We start from the raw sequence: 22603 nt of genomic DNA, 5'->3' as shown, positions 1-22603 counted from the left end.
ACATGTGGAGATCATCCGTTCACCTACTCTGCGTCTTACAAAGACACAGCGGTTGGAACCAAAAATCTCTCATTTGGACTCATCAGACCAAAGGACAGATTTCCACCGGTCTAATGTCCATTGCTCGTGTTTCTTCCTCCAAGCAAGTCTCTTCTTCTTATTGGTGTCCTTTAGTAGTGATTTCTTTGCAGCAATTCGACCATGAAGGCCTGATTCACGCAGTTTCCTGTGAAGCATTTATTTGGGCTGCAATTTCTGAGGCTGGTAACTCCAATGAACTTATCCTCTGCAGCAGAGGTAACTCTGGGTCTTCCATTCCTGTGGCGGTCCTCATGAGAGTCAGTTTCATCATAGCGCTTGATGGTTTTTGCGACGGCACTTGAAGAAACTTTCAAAGTTCTTGAAATGTTCCAGATTGATTGACCTTCATGTCTTAAAGTAATGATGAACTTTCGTTTCTCTTTGCTTATTTGAGCTGTTCTTGCCATAATATGGACTTTGGGCTATCTTCTGTATACAGCGCAACTGATTGGCTCAAACGCATTAAGAAGGAAAGAAATTCTACAAATTGACTTTTAACAAGGCACACCTGTTAATTGAAATGCATTCCAGGTGACTACCTCATGAAGCTGGTTGAGAGAATGCTAAGCATGTGCCAAGCTGTCATGAAGGCAAAGGGTGGCTACTTTGAAGAATCTCAAATATAAAATATATTTTGATTTGTTGAACATTGTTTTGGTTACTACATGATTCCGTATGCGTTATTTCAAAGTTTTGATGTCTTCACTATTATTCTACAATGTAGAAAATAGTTATCTTTATCCTGGACCTGACATATTTTTTAAATGTTTGTTTGTTTGTTGTTAATCTCCAGGTGGTTACGCACTATATCGGTCATATTATTTCTGAACAAGCAGGACATGTTGGCTGAGAAAGTATTAGCTGGGAAATCCAAAATTGAAGACTACTTCCCTGAATATTCTCGCTACACCATACCACATGAAGGTAGGCAGCCTACAGTACTACACCATACCACATGAAGGTAGGCAGTCTACAGTACTACACCATACCACATGAAGGTAGGCAGCCTACAGTACTACACCATACCACATGAAGGTAGGCAGTACTACAGTACTACACCATACCACATGAAGGTAGGCAGTCTACTACACCATACCACATGAAGGTAGGCAGCCTACTACACCATACCACATGAAGGTAGGCAGTCTACTACACCATACCACATGAAGGTAGGCAGCCTACAGTACTACACCATACCACATGAAGGTAGGCAGTCTACTACACCATACCACATGAAGGTAGGCAGCCTACAGTACTACACCATACCACATGAAGGTAGGCAGTCTACTACACCATACCACATGAAGGTAGGCAGCCTACAGTACTACACCATACCACATGAAGGTAGGCAGTCTACTACACCATACCACATGAAGGTAGGCAGCCTACAGTACTACACCATACCACATGAAGGTAGGCAGTCTGCAGTACTACACCATACCACATGAAGGTAGGCAGCCTACAGTACTCCACCATACCAGATGAAGGTAGGCAGCCTACAGTACTACACCATACCAGATGAAGGTAGGCAGCCTACAGTACTACACCATACCACATGAAGGTAGACAGCCTACAGTACTACACCATACCACATGAAGGTAGGCAGCCTACAGTACTACACCATACCAAATGAAGGTAGGCAGCCTACAGTACTACACCATACCACATGAAGGTAGGCAGTCTACAGTACTACACCATACCACATGAAGGTAGGCAGTCTACAGTACTACACCATACCAAATGAAGGTAGGCAGCCTACAGTACTACACCATACCACATGAAGGTAGGCAGCCTACAGTACTACACCATACCACATGAAGGTAGGCAGCCTACAGTACTACACCATACCAGATGAAGGTAGGCAGCCTACAGTACTACACCATACCAGATGAAGGTAGGCAGTACTACAGTACTACACCATACCAGATGAAGGTAGGCAGTACTACACCATACCAGATGAAGGTAGGCAGCCTACAGTACTACACCATACCAAATGAAGGTAGGAAGTCTGCAGTACTACACCATACCACATGAAGGTAGGCAGCCTACAGTACTACACCATACCAGATGAAGGTAGGCAGGCTACAGTACTACACCATACCAAATGAAGGTAGGCAGCCTACAGTACTACACCATACCAGATGATGGTAGGCAGTCTACAGTACTACACCATACCACATGAAGGTAGGCAGCCTACAGTACTACACCATACCACATGAACGTAGGCAGTCTACAGTACTACACCATACCACATGAAGGTAGGCAGCCTACTACACCATACCACATGAAGGTAGGCATCCTACAGTACTACACCATACCAAATGAAGGTAGGCACCACACCTCACCTCACCACAACACCCCTCACCAACCCACCACACAACCCCTCACTACACCATACCACACCTACCTCACCCCCCCTCACCACAGCTCACCTCACCACCACACCACAAAATGCTCACTACACCATGCTAACTACACCATACCTCACCATGCTCACTACACCATACCTCACCATGCTCACTACACCATACCTCACCATGCTCACTACACCATACCTCACCATGCTCACTACACCATACCTCACCATGCTCACTACACCACACCATGCTCACCACACCACACCATGCTCACTACACCACACCATGCTCACTACACCATACCTCACCATGCTCACTACACCACACCATGCTCACTACACCATACCACACCATGCTCACTACACCACACCATGCTCACTACACCATACCATGCTCACTACACCATACCACACCATGCTCACTACACCATACCACATCATGCTCACTACACCATACCTCACCATGCTCACTACACCATACCTCACCATGCTCACTACACCATACCTCACCATGCTCACTACACCATACCTCACCATGCTCACTACACCACACCATGCTCACTACACCATACCACACCATGCTCACTACACCACACCATGCTCACTACACCATACCACACCATGCTCACTACACCACACCTCACCATGCTCACTACACCATACCTCACCATGCTCACTACACCACACCACACCATGCTCACTACACCACACCATGCTCACTACACCATACCACACCATGCTCACTACACCACACCTCACCATGCTCACTACACCATACCTCACCATGCTCACTACACCATACCACACCATGCTCACTACACCACACCTCACCATGCTCACTACACCATACCTCACCATGCTCACTACACCACACCACACCATGCTCACTACACCACACCACACCATGCTCACTACACCATACCTCACCATGCTCACTACACCACACCACACCATGCTCACTACACCGCACCTCACCATGCTCACTACACCATACCTCACCATGCTCACTACACCACACCACACCATGCTCACTACACCATACCTCACCATGCTCACTACACCATACCACACCATGCTCACTACACCACACCACACCATGCTCACTACACCACACCATGCTCACTACACCATACCACCCCATGCTCACTACACCATACCACACCATGCTCACTACACCATACCTCACCATGCTCACTACACCATACCACACCATGCTCACTACACCACACCATGCTCACTACACCATACCTCACCATGCTCACTACACCATACCACACCATGCTCACTACACCATACCACACCATGCTCACTACACCACACCACACCATGCTCACTACACCATACCACACCATGCTCACTACACCGCACCTCACCATGCTCACTACACCATACATCACCATGCTCACTACACCATACCACACCATGCTCACTACACCACACCACACCATGCTCACTACACCACACCATGCTCACTACACCACACCACACCATGCTCACTACACCACACCTCACCATGCTCACTACACCATACCACACCATGCTCACTACACCACACCACACCATGCTCACTACACCACACCACACCATGCTCACTACACCGCACCTCACCATGCTCACTACACCATACCTCACCATGCTCACTACACCATACCTCACCATGCTCACTACTCCATACCACACCATGCTCACTACACCACACCATGCTCACTGCACCACACCACACCATGCTCACTACACCATACCACACCATGCTCACTACACCACACCATGCTCACTACACCACACCACGCTCACTACACCATACCACACCATGCTCACTACACCATACCACACCATGCTCACTACACCACACCATGCTCACTGCACCACACCACGCTCACTACACCATACCACACCATGCTCACTACACCATACCACACCATGCTCACTACACCATACCACACCATGCTCACTACACCACACCACACCATGCTCACTACACCATACCACACCATGCTCACTGCACCGCACCTCACCATGCTCACTACACCATACATCACCATGCTCACTACACCACACCACACCATGCTCACTACACCACACCATGCTCACTACACCATACCACACCATGCTCACTACACCACACCACACCATGCTCACTACACCATACCTCACCATGCTCACTACACCACACCACACCATGCTCACTACACCACACCACCCCATGCTCACTACACCATACCTCACCATGCTCACTACACCACACCACACCATGCTCACTACACCACACCACACCATGCTCACTACACCATACCTCACCATGCTCACTACACCACACCACACCATGCTCACTACACCATACCACACCATGCTCACTACACCACACCACACCATGCTCACTACACCACACCACACCATGCTCACTACACCACACCACACCATGCTCACTACACCATACCACACCATGCTCACTACACCATACCACACCATGCTCACTACACCACACCACACCATGCTCACTACACCATACCTCACCATGCTCACTACACCACACCACACCATGCTCACTACACCACACCACCCCATGCTCACTACACCATACCTCACCATGCAAACTACACCACACCACCCCATGCTCACTACACCATACCACACCATGCTCACTACACCACACCACCCCATGCTCACTACACCATACCATGTTCACTACACCGTACCATGCTCACTACACCACACCACACCATGCTCACTACACCATACCACACCATGCTCACTACACCACACCACCCCATGCTCACTACACCATACCGTGTTCACTACACCGTACCATGCTCACCATACCACACCATACTACATCACACCATACCCCACCATACCGAATTAAGGTATGTACCTATTTGAACTAAAGTTTGAACTCATTGGATGTCCTCTCGTTTTTATCAGGCAGTTGAGCCTGAAGTGTGTTTCTGTCTGTTACAGCGACTCCTGAACCTGGTGAAGACCCCAAAGTGACTAGAGCTAAGTTTTTCATCCGAGACGAGTTCCTGGTAACTATTCAGTATTACTAATTCATATTTAAACCTACAATCTGAGATTTAGAAAACAAAAACCAAATTGGCTGCCGTTTTGTTCAAAATGTCCAAACATTAATGTAATGTACCAATCACAGACTGTAGCTTTAAAAAGGCCCCTTTTAGCACCTGTTTTAATACTCTTGTTGGTAACCCTGGTCTGATGTAATCAAACATGCCCTGTGACCTCTCCCCTCCTCAGAGGATCAGCACAGCCAGTGGAGATGGCCGACACTACTGCTACCCCCACTTCACCTGCGCTGTGGACACGGAGAACATCAGGAGGGTCTTCAACGACTGTCGGGATATTATTCAGAGGATGCATCTGAGGCAGTACGAACTCTTGTGAAGGGACGGACAGACAGACACACACCCATCAAGCCTGCTGGGGCTTTATCCAACCATTTTGCATCCTCAACCCCAAAAAACTGCCCTGCCCCCTCCTAACACCACCCTCTGTCCCGTCCCTCCCTGATGGGGACTACAAAGTACTACTGAGGTGTCGTCCTCTTCCTCTTGTTGGGAGACTGAGGTGTCGTCCTCTTCCTCTTGTTGGGAGACTGAGGTGTCATCCTCTTCCTCTTGTTGGGAGACTGAGGTGTCGTCCTCTTCCTCTAGTTGGGAGACTGAGGTGTCATCCTCTTCCTCTTGTTGGGAGACTGAGGTGTCGTCCTCTTCCTCTTGTTGGGAGACTGAGGTGTCATCCTCTTCCTCTTGTTGGGAGACTGAGGTGTCATCCTCTTCCTCTAGTTGGGAGACTGAGGTGTCGTCCTCTTCCTCTTGTTGGGAGACTGAGGTGTCGTCCTCTTCCTCTAGTTGGGAGACTGAGGTGTCGTCCTCTTCCTCTAGTTGGGAGACTGAGGTGTCATCCTCTTCCTCTAGTTGGGAGACTGAGGTGTCATCCTCTTCCTCTTGTTGGGAGACTGAGGTGTCGTCCTCTTCCTCTTGTTGGGAGACTGAGGTGTCGTCCTCTTCCTCTAGTTGGGAGACTGAGGTGTCGTCCTCTTCCTCTAGTTGGGAGACTGAGGTGTCATCCTCTTCCTCTTGTTGGGAGACTGAGGTGTCGTCCTCTTCCTCTAGTTGGGAGACTGAGGTGTCGTCCTCTTCCTCTTGTTGGGAGACTGAGGTGTCGTCTGGCTGGCTGGCTGGGCGGGAGGTGGTGGTGTGTACTGGACTGACTGGCTGGCTGGCTGGCTGGCTGGCATGTGGTGGTGTGTACTGGACTGGTTGGCTGGCTGGGCGGGTGGGTGGTGTGGTGTGTGGATCAATGTGTGTGTGTCACCTGCCAGCCAACTAATCACGTCCGAAGAAAGAGTGATAACGGACAGAGCGATGGAGAGAGGAAGGAGGAAGACAAACGAGGAAGAAGAACAGAAAATGCACTTTGCTTAATGCACACAGGTTGTTTAATACCTTTTTTGTTGAAGTATAAACACAATGTAGCATTACAGTATTTAATACTCTGTATTACACAGTAGCAGTGTTGCAGGTCGACTGAGGGATGGAGAGACTCAGGCCTCCTGTTGTTTGAGGCCCTAAAGGACTGATACAGAGCAGGGGAAGAGACAGAGAGAGGAGAGGGGGGGGGAGAGACTCAGGCCTCCTGTTGTTTGAGGCCCTAAAGGACTGATACAGAGCAGGGGGAGAGACAGAGAGAGGAGAGGGGGGGAGAGACTCAGGCCTCCTGTTGTTTGAGGCCCTAAAGGACCGATACAGAGCAGGGGGAGAGACAGAGAGAGGAGAGGGATGGAGAGACTCAGGGCTCCTGTTGTTTGAGGCCCTAAAGGACTGATACAGAGCAGGGGGAGAGACAGAGAGAGGAGAGGGATGGAGAGACTCAGGCCTCCTGTTGTTTGAGGCCCTAAAGGACCGATACAGAGCAGGGGGAGAGACAGAGAGAGGAGAGGGATGGAGAGACTCAGGGCTCCTGTTGTTTGAGGCCCTAAAGGACTGATACAGAGCAGGGGGAGAGACAGAGAGAGGAGAGGGATGGAGAGACTCAGGGCTCCTGTTGTTTGAGGCCCTAAAGGACTGATACAGAGCAGGGGGAGAGACAGAGAGAGGAGAGGGATGGAGAGACTCAGGCCTCCTGTTGTTTGAGGCCCTAAAGGACCGATACAGAGCAGGGGGAGAGACAGAGAGAGGAGAGGGATGGAGAGACTCAGGGCTCCTGTTGTTTGAGGCCCTAAAGGACTGATACAGAGCAGGGGGAGAGACAGAGAGAGGAGAGGGATGGAGAGACTCAGGCCTCCTGTTGTTTGAGGCCCTAAAGGACTGATACAGAGCAGGGGGAGAGACAGAGAGAGGAGAGGGGGGGAGAGACTCAGGCCTCCTGTTGTTTGAGGACCTAAAGGACCGATACAGAGCAGGGGGAGAGACAGAGAGAGGAGAGGGGAGGAGAGACAGGCCTCCTGTTGTTTGAGGCCCTGAGAGGCAGGAAGGAAACGATGGAATGAACAAAGGAATGAACAGATGAATGAAGAAAGGAATGGGACTAATCCCTCTGCAACTTATCTCCCGTCGCTGCTTTCTGCCTGGCGTGAAGCCGTCCTGGAAGGAACAACTAACCGACACGTTGACTGACTGGTCTGCGCTGGACAGCTTGATGTCAACAACTCTGTCTATAGAAGCACATGCAGCGGTGACAGATCAGACTGGTGACACGACTCTCTGACTGTGGTGTTGTAGAGACACGACTCTCTGACTGTGGTGTTGTAGAGACACGACTCTCTGACTGTGGTGTTGTAGAGACACGACTCTCTGACTGCGGTGTTGTAGAGACACGACTCTCTGACTGTGGTGTTGTAGAGACACGACTCTCTGACTGCGGTGTTGTAGAGACACGACTCTCTGACTGTGGTGTTGTAGAGACACGACTCTCTGACTGTGGTGTTGTAGAGACACGACTCTCTGACTGTGGTGTTGTAGAGACACGACTCTCTGACTGCGGTGTTGTAGAGACACGACTCTCTGACTGTGGTGTTGTAGAGACACGACTCTCTGACTGTGGTGTTGTAGAGACACGACTCTCTGACTGTGGTGTTGTAGAGACACGACTCTCTGACTGTGGTGTTGTAGAGACACGACTCTCTGACTGTGGTGACACGACTCTCTGACTGTGGTGTTGTAGAGACACGACTCTCTGACTGCGGTGTTGTAGAGACACGACTCTCTGACTGCGGTGTTGTAGAGACACGACTCTCTGACTGCGGTGTTGTAGAGACACGACTCTCTGACTGTGGTGTTGTAGAGACACGACTCTCTGACTGTGGTGTTGTAGAGACACGACTCTCTGACTGCGGTGTTGTAGAGACACGACTCTCTGACTGCGGTGTTGTAGAGACACGACTCTCTGACTGCGGTGTTGTAGAGACACGACTCTCTGACTGTGGTGTTGTAGAGACACGACTCTCTGACTGCGGTGTTGTAGAGACACAACTTTCTCTTTACAGGGTTTCTGCTTTATAATAAAAAGGAAATGCTGTTTTTAGCAAAACAAATAAAAAATAGAACCCTGAATATATTATATATATATATATATTATATATATTATAACCCTAACCCTGAATATATTATGCAAAGGAACCGCCGACCTGCGAGGAGAAGATGAGACATTGCAGCGAATGAACGTCATGACTTGCATCCCTGTTGGCACTGTAATTGACCCTTATAGGCAGCCTATTGGCACTGTAATTGACCCTTATAGGCAGCCTATTGGCACTGTAATTGACCCTTATAGGCAGCCTATTGGCACTGTAATTGACCCTTATAGGCAGCCTATTGGCACTGTAATTGACGCCTTATTGGCAGCCTATTGGCACTGTAATTGACCCTTATTGGCAGCCTATTGGCACTGTAATTGACCCTTATTGGCACTAATTAAATCCTGTCGGCAGCCTATTCCCTATATACTTTTGGCCGGGGCCCAAACGGGCCCTATAGCACTACACAGGGAGTAGGCTACCATTTGGGACACACACCACATGCCTTTTCCCTCCCATTTCGTCTAACCTTCTTCCACAGCTTTAAAGGAGAAACACATTGACAGTGGAAAGTGTCCACATTTTAATCTGGATGTTGCTTTTTTTGAATAGGAGCCCAACTCTTTTTCGATATGATGAATGTCTGAGAATCTGTGTGTGTGTGTGAATAGACTCACAGAGTTGTATTGTGTGAATGATGATGATGATGATGATGATGGAGAGCGAGTGTGTACTGTACGTTGGAGTGTTTTACCTTTTATACATGGATGTACAGGTCTATATAAATATATATGTACAAAGTGTATGTGTGTACCTAGGAGGTGTACATGGTCAATATTTATACATTACATACATAGTATATACACTGAGTGGACAAACCATTAGGAACACCTGCTCGTTCCATGACAGACTGACCAGGTGAATCCAGGTGAAAGTTATGATCCCTTATTGATGTCACCTGTTAAATCCACTTCAATCAGTGTAGATGAAGGGGGAGACAGGTTAAAGAAGGATTTATAAGCCTTGAGACAATTGAGACATGGATTGTGTATCATTCAGAGGGTGAATGGACAAGACAAAAGACTTCAGTGCCTTTGAGCAGGTTATGGTAGTAGGTGCCAGGCGCACCTGTTTGTGTCAAGAAGTGCAACGCTGCTGGGTTTTTCACACGCAACAGTTTCCTGTGTATCCAGAATGTTCCACCAGCCAAAGGACATCCAGCCAACTTGACAACTGTGGGAAGCATTGGAGTCGACATGGACCAGCATCCCTGTGGAGTCGACATGGACCAGCATCCCTGTGGAGTCAACATGGGCCAGCATCCCTGTGGAAACGTTTTCGACACCTTGTAGAGTCCCATGTCCCGACGAAGTGAGGCTGTTCTGAGGGTAAAAAGGGAGGGATGCAACTCAATATTAGGAAGGTGTTCCTAATGTTTTGTACATTGAGTGTAAGTCAGCATGTTAAGGAATGGAGAGAGAGGAGGAAGGATGTGAAGAATCCTGATGCGTTCTGACATGGGTCAGCCAGACTGTCAGCAGCACCCAACAAGACAAGGTCATCACAAATGGGACCCTATTCCCTACATAGTGCACTACTTTAGACCGGCACCCTATTCCCTACATAGTGCACTACTTTAGACCAGAGCCCTATAGAACCCTATTCCCTAAATAGTGCACTACTTTAGGCTAGAGCCCTATATAACCCTATTCCCTATATAGTGCACTACTTTAGACCAGAGTCCTATGGAACCCTATTCCCTATATAGTGTACTACTTTAGACCAGAGACCTATGGGTCCCTATTCCCTACATAGTGCACTACTTTAGACCAGAACCCTATTCCCTATATAGTGCACTACTTTAGACCAGAACCCTATTCCCTATATAGTGCACTACTTTAGACCAGGGCCCTATGGCACCCTATTCCCTACATAGCGCACTTCTTTAGACCAGGGCCCTATGGCACCCTACTCCCTACATAGTGCACTACTTTAGACCAGGGCCCTATGGGTTCAGCCAGTGTTCATGTGTGACTGTTTCTGTAGTGGGTTATGTTGTATTTCTGCTGTGGTTTAGGTTGAAGCAACTAACGCCTTTTAAACCCATCCGTTTCAGGTAAGTCACTTCACGTGTTGTATCGATGGTAATACTTTTTATAAACAGGTCGCTATGGTTCCCAGGCCACTTTCCACCTTATTTAACAACAACCTGCTCGTGTTGCACTTTTCTTTACAAGGGTAATAAAGCATTTGATCGCTATTTAAACCTCAGAAAACAGTTCATGCCTAGTTAGTTCCTGGTTCACTGGTTGTTAACCCACTGTAACAGAAAGGGTTACTACCACTAGATAAATAGGGTTCTTCCGCCACGACAAATTCACCTGAACTCTAAAAACTGTTGACATCATTTACTTTATTAGTATTTACATCAGGAATTTAAATAGATTTACATACATTTGCATACAGAAAATAAAAAGGGGGGAAAAAGAGGTTCATTTTTAAGAATGAAATCAACGGTTATAATAGTCCATCACTGCTGTAAGGCCCATAAGAGCTGTGTGTGTCTTTAATACATTAAATGCTGCTTGAAGACATGCACTTCTTGTTCTGGTATCAGTAAATATAGTAGAGATCAGGGCCCGTTACCCACAAAGCCTCTCTGGGTAGGACTGTTGATCTAGAATCAGGTTAGCCTTTGAACCAGATTTTTTTAAATATTTTTTTTTTAACTAGGCAAGTCAGTTAAGAACAAATTCTTATTTACTATGACGGACGACGCTGGGCCAATTGTGCGCCACCCTAATGGGACTCCCAATCACGGCCGGTTACAGCCTGGAATCGAACCAGGGTGTCTGTAGTGACGCCTCAAGCACTGAGATGCTGCGCCACTCGGGAGCCCCCAAAGATTACATGGACAGGAATAGCCTGATCCTAGATCAGCACTCTGCGTTGCTTTATGGATCCACACCCAGAGGGAGATGGGAGACAGTGAACCTTTCAGGGGTCACCATACTTCCTGGTGCGAAGAGAGAACCATCTAGATGACTGACAGTGAAGTTGTCCTTCGTCGTAGTTGAATGGTCCATTTCCACCGCCAGAACAAGGACAACGACCAGTCTCGGTACAAGGTGAGGGTATGAATACACTGGCTCAGGCCTCTGGCGTTGTCAGGATGGAGAACAGTGATCAGGATAGTGGATCAGGTTGTCTGTTCTCTATCCTGATCCACTATCCTGACCTCTGCTCTCTATCCTGATCCACTATCCTGACCCCTGTTCTCTATCCTGACCCCTGTTCTCTATCCTGACCCCTGTTCTCTGTCCTGACCCCTGTTCTCTGTCCTGACCCCTGTTCTCTGTCCTGACCCCTGTTCTCTATCCTGACCCCTGTTCTCTGTCCTGACCCCTGTTCTCTATCCTGACCCCTGTTCTCTGTCCTGACCCCTGTTCTCTCTCCTGACCCCTGTTCTCTATCCTGACCCCTGTTCTCCATCCTGACCCCTGTTCTCTATCCTGACCCCTGTTCTCTGTCCTGACCCCTGTTCTCTCTCCTGACCCCTGTTCTCTATCCTGACCCCTGTTCTCTATTCTGACCCCTGTTCTCTATCCTGATCCACCATCCTGACCCCTGTTCTCTATCCTGACCCCTGTTCTCTGTCCTGACCCCTGTTCTCTGTCCTGACCCCTGTTCTCTGTCCTGACCCCTGTTCTCTGTCCTGACCCCTGTTCTCTGTCCTGACCCCTGATCCATCATCCTGACCCCTGTTCTCCATCCTGACCCCTGTTCTCCATCCTGACCCCTGTTCTCTATCCTGTTCTCTATCCTGACCCCTGTTCTCTGTCCTGACCCCTGTTCTCTATCCTGACCCCTGTTCTCTATCCTGACCCCTGTTCTCTATCCTGACCCCTGTTCTCTATCCTGACCCCTGTTCTCTATCCTGACCCCTGTTCTCTATCCTGACCCCTGATCCATCATCCTGACCCCTGTTCTCTATCCTGACCCCTGTTCTCCATTCTGACCCCTGTTCTCTATCCTGACCCCTGTTCTCTATCCTGACCCCTGTTCTCCATTCTGACCCCTGTTCTCTATCCTGACCCCTGTTCTCTATCCTGACCCCTGTTCTCTATCCTGACCCCTGTTCTCTATCCTGACCCCTGATCCATCATCCTGACCCCTGTTCTCTATCCTGACCCCTGTTCTCCGTCCTGACCCCTGTTCTCTGTCCTGACCCCTGTTCTCTGTCCTGACCCCTGTTCTCTATCCTGACCTCTGTTCTCTGTCCTGACCCCTGTTCTCTATCCTGACCCCTGATCCATCATCCTGACCCCTGTTCTCTGTCCTGACCCACTGTCCTCTGTCCTGACCCACTGTCCTCTGTCCTGACCCACTGTCCACCATCCTGACCCCTGTTCTTTTTGGAATGTGGAATTTCACAGCTTGAAAGAAGAAAAAAATCGTCCAAGTTTCTGTGTGGGGTGGGCGGGTGTCACACAGGTTCTCTCCAGGTAAAAGCTGTCCTTAACTACAGATCTAGAGTCAGATTACTTTACCTCCCAATAGGATGCCCAATGTTCCTTTTGGAAGGCTACGGGGTGGTGTGCAGGCTTTTGTTTCAGCCCTACTCTAACAAACCTGTCAGCAGACCAGCAAGACGTGATTCTGTGTGCTGACATTGTTTTCACATGAACACGTCAGTCAGTGCTGTGGTGGAGCAAAACCCTACACACCCACGGCAGCCTCCCAGGGCAGGAGCACCAGCCACCCCGGCTTTAGGGGGGAGGACAGCGTAGTTACGTCCTAAGTGGCACCCTATTCCCTACATAGTGCACTACTTCTTACCAGAGCACCTATGGGCTAACCTGGTTAAAAGTAGTGCACTATATAGGGAATTAGGGTGCCATTTGGGATGGGGATGTAGCCCATATCTGATCCTGTATCATTCAGCAGTCAGGGACAACCTCTACCTGAGACCGTCAGAGAAACTTGTGTTTGCTGATTGGACAGAGGATGAGGCACCGGAGAAGGCCTCGCATCCACAGGCAGTGGACCAGAGGGAGGAGGAAGAGGAGGCTGGCTCCCGTAGAGCAGTACAGGGCTATCACTGTACTCTCCTCTGGAAGGAAACACTTAGACAGGCCGTAACCACTGGAGGAGAACGAACCCTTGGAGAGGAGAGAGAGGGGGGTGACGGAGGGAGAGAGGGGTGATGGGAGGAGAGAGAGAGAGAGAGGGGTGACGGAGGGAGAGAGGGGTGACGGAGGGAGAGAGAGAGGGGTGATGGAGGGAGAGAGGGGTGACGGGAGGAGAGAGAGAGAGGGGTAACGGAGGGAGAGAGGGGTGACGGAGGGAGAGAGAGAGGGGTGACGGAGGGAGAAAGAGAGGGGTGATGGAGGGAGAGAGGGGTGATGGAGGGAGAGAGAGAGGGGAGATGGGGAAAGAGGGGGGTGACGGATGGAGAGAGAGGAGAGAGAGGGGGGTGACGGATGGAGAGAGAGAGGGGTGATGGGGAGAGGGAGAGAGAGAGGGGGGTGACGGCGGGAGAAGAGAGAGCGAGGGGGGTGACGGATGGAGAGAGAAGGGGGTGACGGATGGAGAGAGAGAGGGGTGACGGAGGGAGAGGAGAGAGAGGGGGGGTGACGGAGGGAGAGGAGAGAGAGAGAGAGAGAGGGATGATGGAGGAAACGAGAGAGAGGGGTGATGGAGGGAGAGTGAAAGGGGGATGACGAAGGTAGAGGAGAGAGAGAGAGGGGTGACGGAGAGAGAGGAGAGAGAGAGAGAGGGGTAACGGAAGGAGAAGAGAGAGGGGTAACGGAGGGAGAGGAGAGAGAGGTAGAGATGTGTATGTACATCCTGGGATTAAAGGAGATGGCTGAAGCACAAACTGATGTGGGATCAGGCTTAGAGGTACCAAGGCATTATTAGAGTTGAGGTACAGTATGTATAATTTAGTTTATTAGTTAGTTAGTTAGTTACCAGGATGAAACTGGGGTTGTTGCGGTTCCTCCAGTTGAAGGACGGAACACTGATCTCCGGGTACTGGTTGTCATGGAGAACCTGACAACCACTGTGGGTGTGGCCACTGAGAACCAGGCGGGGCTTAAACCACTGCAGCAGCTGGGAGGAGGAAGGAGGGTGAGAACCAATCAAACACGCTTGAGAACCAGTTCCTGTATCTGTGTTTACATCACCACCCTAATGAAAATCTGACTTTACATTTGGAAAGTATTCAGACCCCTTCCCTTTTTACACATTTTGTTACGTTATTCTAAAATGTATTAAATTATTTTTCTACACACAATACCCCATAATGACATCACAATACCCCATAATGACAAAGAGAAAACAGGTTTATAGATTTTTTTGCAAATGTATTAAAAATAAAAAACTGAAATACCTTATTTACATAAGTATTCAGACCCTTTGCTATGAGACTGTAAATTGAGCTCAGGTGCTTCCTGTTTACATTGATCATTCTTGAGATGTTTCTACAACTTGATTGGAGTCCACCTGTGGTAAATTCAATTGATTGGAGATGATTTGGAAAGGCACACACCTGTCTATATAAGGTCCCACAGTTGACAGTGCATGTCAGAGCAGAAACCAAGGCTTGAGGTCGAAGGAATTGTCCGTAGAGCTCCGAGACAAGATTGTGTCGAGGCACAGATCTGGGGAAGGGTACCAACAAATGAACGGTCACCTTCCAATAGGACAACAACCCTAAGCACACAGCCAAGACAACGCAGGAGTGGCTTCGGGACAAGGCTCTGTCCTTGAGTGGCCCAGCCAGAGCCCGGACTTGAACCCGATCGAACATCTCTGGAGAGACCTGAAAATAGCTGTGCAGCGACGCTCCCCGTCCAACCTGACGGAGCTTGAGAGGATCTGCAGAGAAGAATGGGAAACTCCCCAAATACAGGTGTACCAAGCTTGTAGCGTCATACCCAAGAAGACTTGAGGCTGTAATCGCTGTCAAAGGTGCTTCAACAAAGTACTGAGTAAAGGGTCTGAATACTTATGTAAATGTGATAGTTCTATATTTTTTTATACATTTTCAAAAATGTATAAAAAACATTTTTCTTTGTCATTATGGGGTATTGTGATGTCATTATGGGGTATTGTGATGTCATTATGGGGTATTGTGATGTCATTATGGGGTATTGTGATGTCATTTTGGTGTATTGTGTGTAGATTGATGTGGGGGAAAAACGATTAAATCAATTTCAGAATAAGGCTGTAACGTAACAAAATGGTAGCCTAGCGGGGTGGCAGGTAGCCTAGTGGGGTGGCAGGTAGCCTAGCGGAGCGGCAGGTAGCCTAGCGGGGTGGCAGGTAGCCTAGCGGGGTGGCAGGTAGCCTAGCGGGCCAACAGGTAGCCTAGCGGAGCGGCAGGTAGCCTAGCGGTTAGAGGCAGGTAGCCTAGCGGGGAGGCAGGTAGCCTAGCGGGGAGGCAGGTAGCCTAGCGGGGAGGCAGGTAGCCTAGCGGTTAGAGGCGGGTAGCCTAGCGGTTAGAGGCGGGTAGCCTAGCGGAGAGGCGGGTAGCCTAGCGGGGCGGCGGGCAGCCTAGCGGGGAGGCGGGTAGCCTAGTGGTTAGAGCGTTGGGCCAGTCACCGAAAGGTTGCTGGATTAAATCCCAGAGCTGACAACGTAAAAATCTGTCGTTCTGCCCCTGAACAAGGCAGTTAACCCACTGTTCCCCGGTAGGCCGTCATTGTAAATAAGAATTTGTCCTTAACTGACTTGCCTAGTTAAATAAAGGTAAAAAATAAATAAAAACATGATGACCACTGGCATAGTGGCTGCCAGTCTGTTCGTGTTGTCATGTCATCTCCCTGTCAGTTATTATACAAAACAAGTTGGGCTTGACAATAACAGCAATGGAGTTGGCACGAGCCCAAACTGATCTGGGAACCAGGCTATCAGTGGTCCACGTACCCTGTGAGAGGCCTCCTGAGACAGCACGTCATACTTCTCTCTGAACAGCAGGTGACGCTCTTTAGGAGGAGCAGCGTCCCGACCCGTACAGCCCGCGTCACTCACGCGGTAAAGAGGGTAATGCTGAGGGAGGAAACAGACAGACAGGAAAAGCAGCTATTGAATACCTGGCTTTTCCAACAGGGAAATAGTAACATGTACATGAAATATTACATAAAAAGACAAAGTCACAAGTTCCAGATACATTTGAAAATGATAAACAACTGCAGCTGTGACGAACAGTGTCGTCAACCAGAGTCTTAAAAGCAGGACACCGACTTCCCTCACGTTATCTCTTGAAGCATGTTCCAGGAGGAAGGGGCATTATGGGAAAAATATTGTTTCCCCATCTCTACACTATGCAACTAATGTTACTATGTAATAGGGGTTATGGGGTTATTACTATGTAATAGAGGTTTACTATGTAGCAGTGTAGTGGTTATTACTATGTAATAGAGGTTTACTATGTAACAGTATAGTGGTTATTACTATATAACAGTGTAGTGGTTATTACTATGTAATAGTGGTTATTACTATGTAATAGAGGTTATTACTATGTAACAGTGTAGTGGTTATTACTATGTAATAGTGGTTATTACTATGTAATAGAGGTTATTACTATGTAACAGTGTAGTGGTTATTACTATGTAATAGGTTTACTATGTAATAGTATAGTGGTTATTAATATGTAATAGGTTTACTATGTAATAGTATAGTGGTTATTACTATGTAATAGGTTTACTATGTAATAGTATAGTGGTTATTACTATGTAATGGGGTTATTACTATGTAGCAGTATAGTGGTTATTACTATGTAATAGTATAGTGGTTATTACTATGTAATAGAGGTTATTACTATGTAACAGTGTAGTGTTATTACTATGTAATAGAGGTTATTACTATGTAATAGAGGTTTACTATGTAATAGTATAGTGGTTATTACTATGTAATAGAGGTTATTACTATGTAATAGAGGTTTACTATGTAATAGTATAGTGGTTATTACTATGTAATAGTATAGTGGTTATTACTATGTAATAGAGGTTTACTATAATAGTGTAGTGGTTGTTACTATGTAATAGAGAGAGTATCTACCTGCAGGATGATAGGTGCTGTAGAAGGATAGGTCCATGCGTCTTGGCAGTATTCTCTTATAATGCTGGACTCAGAATTCTGGAAGATAACAACACACGAAGATCACAACACACGAAGATAACAACACACGAAGATAAAACACGAAGATAACAAAACACGAAGATAACAACACACGAAGATAACAACACACGAAGATAACAAAACACGAAGATAACAACACACGAAGATCACAACACACGAAGATAACAACACACGAAGATAACAAAACACGAAGATAACAAAACACGAAGATAACAAAACACGAAGATCACAACACACGAAGATCACAACACACGAAGATCACAACACACGAAGATAACAACACACGAAGATAACAACACACGAAGATAACAACACACGAAGATAACAACACACGAAGATAACAACACACGAAGATAACAAAACACGAAGATAACAAAACACGAAGATAACAAAACACGAAGATAAAACACGAAGATAACAAAACACGAAGATAACAACACACGAAGATAACAACACACGAAGATAACAACACACGGACATAACAAAACACGAAGATAACAAAACACGGACATAACAACACACGAAGATAACAAAACACGGACATAACAAAACACGAAGATCACAAAACACGAAGATCACAAAACACGAAGATAACAAAACACGGACATAACAACACACGAAGATAACAAAACACGGACATAACAACACACGAAGATAACAAAACACGGACATAACAACACACGAAGATAACAAAACATAAAAGTGAAACAGATGAGCATTGTGGTACATACAGTCGCAATAGATGCTGTTTTATCGCACGTGTAATATTTTCCAAGGTCCTTCGGGTTCTTCCTCCCTGACCAAGGTCCTTTGGGTTCTTCCTCCCTGACCAAGGCCCTTCTCCCCCGAATGCTCAGTTTGACCGGGCGGACACCTCCCTGACCAAGGCCCTTCTCCCCCGAATGCTCAGTTTAACCGGGCGGACACCTCCCTGACCAAGGCCCTTCTCCCCCGAATGCTCAGTTTAACCGGGCGGACACCTCCCTGACCAAGGCCCTTCTCCCCCGAATGCTCAGTTTAACCGGGCGGACACCTCCCTGACCAAGGCCCTTCTCCCCCGAATGCTCAGTTTAACCGGGCGGACACCTCCCTGACCAAGGCCCTTCTCCCCCGAATGCTCAGTTTGACCGGGCGGACACCTCCCTGACCAAGGCCCTTCTCCCCCGAATGCTCAGTTTGACCGGGCGGACACCTCCCTGACCAAGGCCCTTCTCCCCCGATTGCTCAGTTTGACCGGGCGGCCAGCTCTATGAAGAGTCTTGGTGGTTCCAAACTTCTTCCATTTAAGAATGACGGAGGCCACTGTGTTCTTGGGGACCTTCAATACTGAATACATTTTTGGTACCCTTCCCCAGATCTGTGCCTCAACACAATCCTGTCTCTGAGCTCCAAGGACAATTCCTTCGACCTCATGGCTTTGTTTTTTGCTCTGATATGCACTGTCAACTGTGGGACCTTATATAGACAGGTCTGTGCCTTTCCAAATCATCTCCAATCAATTGAATTTACCACAGGTGGACTCCAATCAAGTTGTAGAAACATCTCAAGGATGATCAATGGAAACATGAAGCACCTGAGCTCAATTTTGAGTCTCATAGTAAAGGGTCTGAATACTTATGTAAATAAGGTATTTCTGTTTTTAATTTTAAATAAATTAGGAAAGCCTGTTTTCGCTTTCTCATTATGGGGTATTGTGTGTAGATTAATGAGAAAAACATTTATTTAATACATTTTAGAATAAGGCTGTAATGTAATTATGAGTAAAACAGTATGTAAACATGATTAAAGTGACTAGTGTTCCATTATTAAAGTGACCAGTGATTCCATGTCTATGTATATGGTGCAGCAGCCTCTAAGGTGCAGGGTTGAGTAACTGGGTAGTGATAGCTATTTAGTCTGATGGCCTTGAGATAGAAGCTGTTTTTCAGTCTCGGTCCCAGCTTTGATGTACCTCTACTGACCTCGCCTTCTGGATGATAGCGGGGTGAACAGGCAGTGGCTCGAGTGGTTGATGTCCTTTATGATCTTTTGGCATTTCCTGTGACATCAGGTGGTGTAGGTGTCCTGGAGGGCAGGTAGTTTGCCCCCGGTGATGCGTTGGGGAGACCTCACCACCCTCTGGAGAGCCTTACCATATACCAGGTGAAGGGAGTAGGTTTGGGTGGTATACTGTATATACCAGGTGAAGGGAGCAGGTTTGGGTGGTATACTGTATATACCAGGTGAAGGGAGCAGGTTTGGGTGGTATACTGTATATACCAGGTGAAGGGAGCAGGTTTGGGTGGTATACTGTATACTGCCTTGTGGTTGCGGGTGGTGCAGTTGCCGTACCAGTGAAGGCCCTCACCTCCTCCCTGTAAGCTGTCTCGTCATTGTTGGTAATCAAGCCTACTACTGTTGTGTCGTCTGCAAACTTGATTGACTTGGAGGCGTGCGTGGCCAGGCTGTCAAGGGTGAACAGGGAGTACAGGAGAGGGCTGAGAACGCACCATTGTGGGGTCCCAGTGTTGAGGATCAGTGAAGTGGAGGTGTTGTTTCCAACCTTCACCACCTGGGAGCGGCCCGTCAGGAAGTCCAGGACCCAAATGCACAGAGCGGTGTTCAGACCCAGGGCCCCGAGCTTGATGATGCGTTTAGAGGGTACTATGGTGTTAAATGCTGAGCTGTAGTCAATGAACAGCATTCTCACATAGGTATTCCTCTTGTCCAGATGGGTTAGGGCAGTGTGCAGTGTGATGGTGATTGCATCGTCTGTGGATCTATTGGGGCGGTAAGCAAATTGAAGTGGGTCTAGGGTGTCAGGTAAGGTAGAGGTGATATGAACCTTAACTAGCCTCTCAAAGCACTTCATGATGACAGAAGTGAGTGCGTTAAAGTGAGTTAAAGTCATTTAATTCATTTACCTTTGCCCCCCCGCCTTTCTTCTTCCCGGAGAGTTCTTTATTCCTGTCTGTGTGATGTACTGAGAACCCAGCTGGCTGTATGGATGGGTACAGTATATACGGAGAGAGCCATGTTCCTGTGAAAGAGTACGTTACAGTCCCTGATGTCTCTCCGCTCTGCTCCAAGACTCGCCAGCGGAGTCTTTGAACAGCCTTTGGAATAAGGCTGGGGGGGGGGGGGGGGGGGGGGGGGGGGGGGGACAAAAGATCCACTTCAGGAAAGTCATATTTCTGGTCGTAACGAATCAGACTGATTCCAGCTTTAACTCCTTTAAACGTCTGAGTTGTAGAGGGCACTCACGAGGAACAGTTTAGGTCCCTGGACAGTGTGTGTGTGTGTGTATGTGTGTGTGTGTGTGTGTGTGTGTGTGTGTGTGTGTGTGTGTGTGTGTGTGTGTGTGTGTGTGTGTGTGTGTGTGTGTGTGTGTGTGTGTGTGTGTGTGTGTGTGTGTGTGTGTGTGTGTGGTATAAGACCGACCTGTAGTAGTGAACAGTTGAGATCCCTGGACAGTGTGTACAGCTGTTTCTCCACTGATTGGCAGATAGGACAACCGTCACCATGCAACGCCACGCTGTTGACCAATAGAAAGCTAGAGAAAAAACGAGAAACAAAACACCTGTTCACCAGTAGAGAGACAACACCTCAGGGTTTATACAGTAGAGAGACAGAGACAACACCTCAGGGTTTATACAGTAGAGAGACAACACCTCAGGGTTTATACAGTAGAGAGACAACACCTCAGGGTTTATACAGTAGAGGACAACACCTCAGGGTTTATACAGTAGAGAGACAACACCTCAGGGTTTATACAGTAGAGAGACAACACCTCAGGGTTTATACAGTAGAGAGACAACACCTCAGGGTTTATACAGTAGAGAGACAACACCTCAGGGTTTATACAGTAGAGAGACAACACCTCAGGGTTTATACAGTAGAGAGACAACACCTCAGGGTTTATACAGTAGAGAGACAACACCTCAGGGTTTATACAGTAGAGAGACAACACCTCAGGGTTTATACAGTAGAGAGACAACACCTCAGGGTTTATACAGTAGAGAGACAACACCTCAGGGTTTATACAGTAGAGAGACAACACCTCAGGGTTTATACAGTAGAGAGACAACACCTCAGGGTTAAAGAGAGACAACCTCAGGGTTTATACAGTAGAGAGACAACACCTCAGGGTTTATACAGTAGAGAGACAACACCTCAGGGTTTATACAGTAGAGAGACAACACCTCAGGGTTTATACAGTAGAGAGACAACACCTCAGGGTTTATACAGTAGAGAGACAACACCTCAGGGTTTTATACAGTAGAGAGACAACACCTCAGGGTTTATACAGTAGAGAGACAACACCTCAGGGTTTATACAGTAGAGAGACAACACCTCAGGGTTTATACAGTAGAGAGACAACACCTCAGGGTTTATACAGTAGAGAGACAACACCTCAGGGTTTATACAGTTAGAGAGACAACACCTCAGGGTTTATACAGTAGAGAGACAACACCTCAGGGTTTATACAGTAGAGAGACAACACCTCA

The 22603-nt window shown here is 47.8% G+C and overlaps 2 protein-coding genes across 3 annotated transcripts in view; one reads left to right on the top strand and one right to left on the bottom strand.

Moving 5' to 3' along the window:
• LOC129813636 (guanine nucleotide-binding protein G(olf) subunit alpha-like) overlaps positions 1–5897 on the top strand; it is a 232549-nt gene extending 226652 nt beyond the window's left edge. For both annotated transcript variants that reach the window (XM_055866004.1, XM_055866005.1), the window contains exons 9-11: positions 875–1005; positions 5396–5463; positions 5690–5897. In XM_055866004.1, the coding sequence (XP_055721979.1) occupies positions 875–1005; positions 5396–5463; positions 5690–5836 (346 nt within the window). In that variant the 3' untranslated portion in view covers positions 5837–5897. The remainder of the gene's footprint in view (positions 1–874; positions 1006–5395; positions 5464–5689) is intronic.
• Positions 5898–13884: 7987 nt separating this feature from the next.
• LOC129814523 (metallophosphoesterase 1-like) overlaps positions 13885–22603 on the bottom strand; it is a 15272-nt gene continuing 6553 nt past the window's right edge. The window contains exons 5-9 of the mRNA XM_055867709.1: positions 21537–21700; positions 18036–18113; positions 16902–17024; positions 14943–15083; positions 13885–14131 (exon numbers count right to left, since the gene is read on the bottom strand). Coding sequence (XP_055723684.1) covers positions 13943–14131; positions 14943–15083; positions 16902–17024; positions 18036–18113; positions 21537–21700 — 695 coding nt within the window. The 3' untranslated portion in view covers positions 13885–13942. The remainder of the gene's footprint in view (positions 14132–14942; positions 15084–16901; positions 17025–18035; positions 18114–21536; positions 21701–22603) is intronic.

Source organism: Salvelinus fontinalis, chromosome 17 (genome assembly GCF_029448725.1).
Source record: "Salvelinus fontinalis isolate EN_2023a chromosome 17, ASM2944872v1, whole genome shotgun sequence".
NCBI classification, from domain to species: Eukaryota; Metazoa; Chordata; class Actinopteri; order Salmoniformes; family Salmonidae; genus Salvelinus; species Salvelinus fontinalis.
Note: the sequence above shows the minus strand (reverse complement) of the source record. Positions and strands in the feature narration are given on the sequence as shown.